This window comes from Cynoglossus semilaevis, chromosome 13, assembly GCF_000523025.1.
Source record: "Cynoglossus semilaevis isolate Cse_v1.0 chromosome 13, Cse_v1.0, whole genome shotgun sequence".
Lineage (NCBI taxonomy): Eukaryota > Metazoa > Chordata > Actinopteri > Pleuronectiformes > Cynoglossidae > Cynoglossus > Cynoglossus semilaevis.
The window spans coordinates 17,402,436-17,408,627 of record NC_024319.1 but is presented as its reverse complement, the minus strand read 5'-3'; the positions used below and the strand labels follow the sequence as shown (position 1 = coordinate 17,408,627).

Sequence of the window (6,192 nt, the reverse complement as noted above, 5' to 3'; positions counted from 1 at the left end):
CTACAGTGCAGCCTACTTTGCTAAAATTGCAAATTTACAATCAGTTTTCTAATTATTTTAATTTTTGAACTACGAACCTCAGTAATTAACATTACGACTTAGTTTTAATAACTAGGTAAATAATCTCAGATTATTATTCTGGAGTAAATATAATTTCATTTTAACACAAGATGTTGGAGTTTTACAGATTCAAATAATAATAATAATAATAATAATAATAATAATAATAATAATAATAATAATAATAATAATAATAATAATAATAATAATAATTATTATTATTATAATTATTTGTTAAAGCAGAATATCACTGGTAGCTAATGATGGTTTTTTTTTCTACTTTTTTTTTAAAAAAATGACCAATTTAAAATAAGCTCTTGGTCTCACCTTAAAATCTGAACACCTTGAGAACTTTCTTAGGAGAATCCGAACTGTGCTACCTCCACAAAAACCTCACCTGTATTTACTCTGGTCAGATGGCAAAGATAGTCGTCGGTCAAATTCACAGTCCGCAAATCCACAGGTGGAGCAGCCCTTGGCCCGCCGCTCTTTATACAACCCGGTGGCATTAGTCATGCGTTTGACAGGACGGGACAAACAGTGACCTTTTAGACCCTTTGAATGAAAAACTCTTAGTATTTAGTTTCAGGGCGTAGAACCACTTTCAAATAGGCGCACCAAGCAGTCTGTGGGTTTTTATGGGCATAGAGTAACAAAGGCACGTCAGACATATTTGTATTTTAGTAAGTTATAAACTAGGGATTGTCGTTGCAGATGTAGGAGCTGATAGTGTTTGCAAAGCACTAAAGCTGTTGTCCTTGCGTCGGACCATTTGTATGTTTCCAGATGGACACCGTGGAGCTAGCATGTGCGCCAAGGTCATGTAAAGAGCTAGGAAAAAAAAAAAAATTAGCTACCATAACACCGTTACATTAAAGCAGTTGTTCCTAAACCTTCTTCGCTGGGTCCCCCTTTGGTTCATGAGAAAGTGTTGGCGCCCCCTATACACAAAATGTTGAAGTGTGAGTTGGTTATACAGGAGCTGGAAGAATGAAGTGTGAGTTGGTTATACAGGAGCTTCCAGAAACTTCCTTGTTTCTGTTTTACCTCTGCTGCGGACAAGCACAAAGTGAAGGGAGTTAGCCCCGGAGCTAACGTTAGCTTCGGCTCTGGAGCAGATCACTTAAGTCTCCCCTGTACATTCCTATGGTCGAGGCGCTAAAGCAGGAAAGAGCTAACGTGTAACCAGGCGTGTTACAGGAACTTTTCGGGAAAAAAAAAAACAACCATTTATTTAATTAAAAGTAAAAAAAAAAATCTTTCTGTGTTACAACGTGGACACCTGCGGTTTATAGAGCAGTGCGGCCTATATATGTACAACTATTTTTTCTTTTTAAATTTAGAGGGTGCTGCTTATATTCAGGTGCGCTCAACAGTCCGGAAATTACGATATTGTGTTTTCAGACTGGTTTATTTTATACATTTTCAAAATTGTAACCGTTTTTACCGTCATTGTTCCTGGGGAAACAGGGACTTTGTATTTTAGTCATGGAAAGTGTTTGTTTGTTATCACCGTGGGTTGGTGGAGGTGTGGACAGAATTGAGGCTGATTGTTCCGCTCCTGCCGTGGGAACTCTTGAGCACAGTCATAACAGTTCGAGGAAACACACCGCTGCTCAGAACAGAGTGAACAAGCGACAGCAGAAACGAGATAAGAATTAAAAAACAGCCTCCTTCGCAATTTTATCTGTTTTCCTGGCCAATGCGAGACACTTTCGTCAGTTCTGTAGTGTAGTGGTTTGCACTCCTGGGTTCGATCCCCAGTGGAAGCGGTGATGCCTGCTGGGGATATTAACAGCATATGGGATCAATATACAGTAGTTCAAAGTTATTTATTTTTGTGAAATATTTACAGCATTGGACAATATGCACTCCCACCTCCTTCTACAACAGCACTGCGCCCCCCGCCCCCTACTTTGGGAACCTCTTCATTAATGTAAGTATTCATTCTTCAAAGCCTAATTCCCGACTCTGTGCTGAAAAAGTGGTTCAGACAAATCGCTCCCTTTGATGAGAATAGATACTAAATATGAAAGGATATGAAAGCATTTATATAAGAGACCCAATTATACCTTAAATATTTGTCTATGATCAAAAATAGACTTTAAACATGGTTTTATATAAGAGACCCAATTATACCTTAAATATTTTATAAGTCTATGATCAAAAATAGACTTTAAACATGGTCTAGAAATCCTGGATGGATGGATGGGTGAATGATGGATGAATAGATGAATGATGGATGGATGATAGATAGATAGATGGATAGATGATGGGTGGATAGATAGATGGATAGATGGAGGGATGGATAGATGATGGATGGGTGGATGATGGATGAAGAGATGAATGATGGATGGATGGATTGATGAATGATAGATGGATGGATGGATTGATGGATGGATGGATGATGGATAGATAGATGGATGGCTGGATGGATGAATGATGGATAGATAGATGATGGATGGATGGATAGACAGATGGATGGATGGATGTATGAATGATAGATGGAGGGATGGATGGATGAAGGATAGATGGATGGATAGATGGATAGATGGATGAATGATAGAGGGATGGATGGATGGATGGGTGAATGATGGATGAATGATAGAGGGATGGATGGATGAAGGATAGATGGATGGATAGATGGGTGGATGGATGGATGAATGATGGATGGATGATAGATAGATAGATAGTGTGGTTCTTTCTGCTTCTGCTGATGATGGTGTCGTTTCTTGTTAAAGATCAACTTAAACTCTGTGGTCGACAGATTTTCTGCTCAGTCAGCTGCGACGGTGAACTGGGGGAAGAGCGAGGCCCCTGAGGTCGGTGAATGGTTCTCCTTCGGGGGGTCTGACGTTGAAAAAGAAGTTTTCAAACATCTAGGTTATTGTTTTAGGGAACAATATCCTAAAAAAGAAACACTTGGAGAACGTGGAGAGTAAACTGATTCAGTGGTAGGTGGCTACACACGCAAATTGTTGACTGCTTACCTGATTTGACCTGAAGATCTGGTGTGGGGTGACGTGGTCAGCTGTATACTCGGGGCGTGTCCATAACCTGGGGTAAGTAACAGTTAGTGTCAAACATGTATTTTCTTTATTTTCACTTTGAGTTTCTACAGTCACTGGTGAGCTCACTCGGCCCTTCCTGATGTGTTCGGCCACTTAGATTTCCTGCTGTGATCTTCACATGTATTTCCCTAATAGGGTTCTAATCTGATTAGACTGAGTTTGCATCCTGTCCTCATTTCATCATTTTCTGGGTAAGTGTTATCTTTCAGCTTTTTTTTTTTTTTTTTTTTTAAAAGCCCTTTCCTTTTCAATAAAAGAATACCTTCAAATTATTTTTAGTTTTATTCAAAGCTTTTTTTTTTTTGGGTCATCCTCAAAGAGACACTAAAATTGTTTTTTTTTAAAAAAAAAAAAAAAACGTTTTATTATTGATTAAAAGTGCATCTATTTGATTATTTTACCACACAAAATTAAAAATGTCCCTTTAATTGCAGACTTTACATTATTTGACTATATTTTACATATATTTGCCAGCATATATTGCCAGCTATATATTTTTTTAAAAAAGTGTTTGTTTTGCAAAATGTAAAATGACTTAATTTTTTGGAGTATTCATGTCAAATATGTGATGCAAAATATTATAAAAACAAGTTCAATATAAAAAAAAAAAAATTTTTTCTGCCACTAAGGCACTTTCACTTCTCCTTACTATGAGCAGCTTCGGTAATTGGCTTCTGCTCCATTCTTTACATCACAAAACACTCCTAGTATTTGTGACAATAAGATACAATAAGACTCTGTTCGTACGTTTGTTGTTGCACGCTATTTTTAAAAACATTTCCACGCGCCACTCATGTTTTCTTCTGTCTGAGAGGGCACGTTTTTAAAAATATGGTGTGGCATGAATTTCCTGTAACCAGTCACTGATTCCTACTATACGCACAAGTGTCTGACGGGCTGGAGGATTCAGTTCCTGCATCGCCACAACTTCTCCTTTCTGATCCCCCCCTAACCTGGATAAGCACACTTTGAAAGAGAGAGAAAAGAGTTTGCGAACGTGCTTGACTCTTGGTATGGTTTTAGGTCCTCAACTGCTGAGCCCGTGTTGACAAAAGATGGAGGCAGACATGCAAACCACCACAGATTACTGGGTGAGTGACTCCTCTTGACACATAATGGAAAGCTGCACATTTGAGGTTTTAAAAGACATGAACTTTTTTGTTGATAAATTGGCGCTTTGGCCCAGAGTCAATGTCTCTGTCATTGGTGTGGAACCCCAGGGTTCACCTCCTGGGTAAGATTGAATCCCGGTTAGGACGGTTGGCGCCTTCCAGTGGACTCACCACCCGCAGGATGGTTTGGGGGATGAAAATGGATGGAAGGATGTTTAGAAATTGTTCTGTTGGTGTTTGGAAATGAAGAAAAGTTTGTGCAAATTAATTGTACCTTTTGAGGGGTTTCTTCTTTTTAATCTATATTCCAATCATGTTTTGCTGTGTTTTAGGTCTTATAATAATTTTCAAAACAATAAAAAAAAAGTAGTGAAAAGATAGTGTTGAACAGCGCATTGTGCTTGAGCAATTGCTGTATGGAACTGTGTTTGATTCGTTTTCTATCCGGAAATGATCAATCAAAATTAATTAATGAAGATGTTTCCCTTTAAAACAGCACATTTTACAAAATTTGTTTAAAGAAAAATCCAGTTTGCACCAAAAACATCCAATCTATAGTTTTTGCAATCTTTTTTTTTTCTCAAAGTACGTTTTCCCGGTTTCCACAATAAACCTGTATATTTTTAAACGCAAAACGTAGTTCGTAAAATGACCACAAGATGGCGCCATTTATCTAATATAAAGATATAGCCCATCCTAAAAAACGCTGGGCTATTCTAACCCTGTAAAGCCTGATGTATTAGAAAAACGGCAGACAATTTCAAAATTTAGAGATGTTAATTGAACATTATAACAAAATGGAAATTGCCACGTCATTTGAACATTTGCAACTTTTGGCTCAAAACGATGTTTATTTTAGAAATAGTAATAACAGAACATCATCGAACTTTGTCTTTTGCTCTCTTCTCCTCCTACATCTTTTTGACATGTAAAGATACAATACATATAACGAAGTTGTTAACTAGGATAGTGACTAGGATACCAGAAAAATTGGCAAAAAAAAAAAAAAAACCCGGAATGCAATTTAAAATGACATAATGAAAAAGTACGTCCGGAATGCAATTTAAAATGACATAATGATAAAGTACGTCATATATATATATATACAATATCAAATATGATACACACATTTTTTTCACGGTTCTACTGTCGTAAAATGAATCCATTTTCAATTGATTGTGCTTGTTTGAACACAGAGTATATTTATTTCGAAAAAGTAGTAGCAATATACACTCTATTCTTACCTCAACCTCTTGAAAATGAACAAAAACTTTCCTCCCAAAAGTATTCGGATGACGACAGTAGCCATTTTGGAAAGACCAAATAAAAAAAAAAGCTCTTCCGCTGCTTGAAGTCAAGTAATAATCCACCAGGGGGCAGAACACATACATCAGATAATATACGGCAGGTTTTAAAGGAACTAATTGGTCATGTTGATAAGCTGTGAACTTAAAGTCATTACATTTCAAAAAGCCAACAAATACATTTTTGCCGTTAGCCCTGCAGCTGTGAACTTAAAGTCATTACATTTCCAAAAGCAAACAAATACATTTTTGCCATTAGCCCTGTTTTTTTTTTTTGTGCTGAATAAAAATGTCTTTTTCTTTATTATTATATCTTTTCTATCCAGGATTATGAGGAGTATGAGTACACTGATACGAAAACAAGCTGGAGCCAAGCAGCCCCATGTGCACAGGACGGCATCTATCAGTTTGCAAAGAGCTACTCCCCCATCGTCTACTCCCTGGTGTTCATCCTGGCAGCTGTGGGCAACGTGCTGGTGTTGACCGTGATCCGCCGTTACAGGAACTCCAGCAGCGGCGCCTGTGCTTTCTCTCTGACCGACACCTTCCTTCTCCACTTGGCCATCTCTGACCTCCTGTTGGCTTTCACTTTGCCTTTGTTTGCCGTAGAGTGGGCTCACGAGTGGGTTTTCGGTCTCGTGGCCT

At 37.8% G+C, this 6,192-nt stretch overlaps 1 protein-coding gene across 1 annotated transcript in view; it reads left to right on the top strand.

Annotated features, from left to right (window-relative positions):
- The first annotated feature begins 3,023 nt into the window (after positions 1 to 3,023).
- The window catches only part of cxcr3.2 (chemokine (C-X-C motif) receptor 3, tandem duplicate 2), a 4,579-nt gene continuing 1,410 nt past the window's right edge, over positions 3,024 to 6,192 (top strand). The window contains 5 exon segments of the mRNA XM_017038060.2: positions 3,024 to 3,122; positions 3,267 to 3,322; positions 4,155 to 4,222; positions 5,874 to 6,190; position 6,192. The exon segment at position 6,192 is cut by the window's right edge and continues 1,410 nt beyond it. Coding sequence (XP_016893549.1) covers positions 4,187 to 4,222; positions 5,874 to 6,190; position 6,192 — 354 coding nt within the window. The 5' untranslated portion in view covers positions 3,024 to 3,122; positions 3,267 to 3,322; positions 4,155 to 4,186.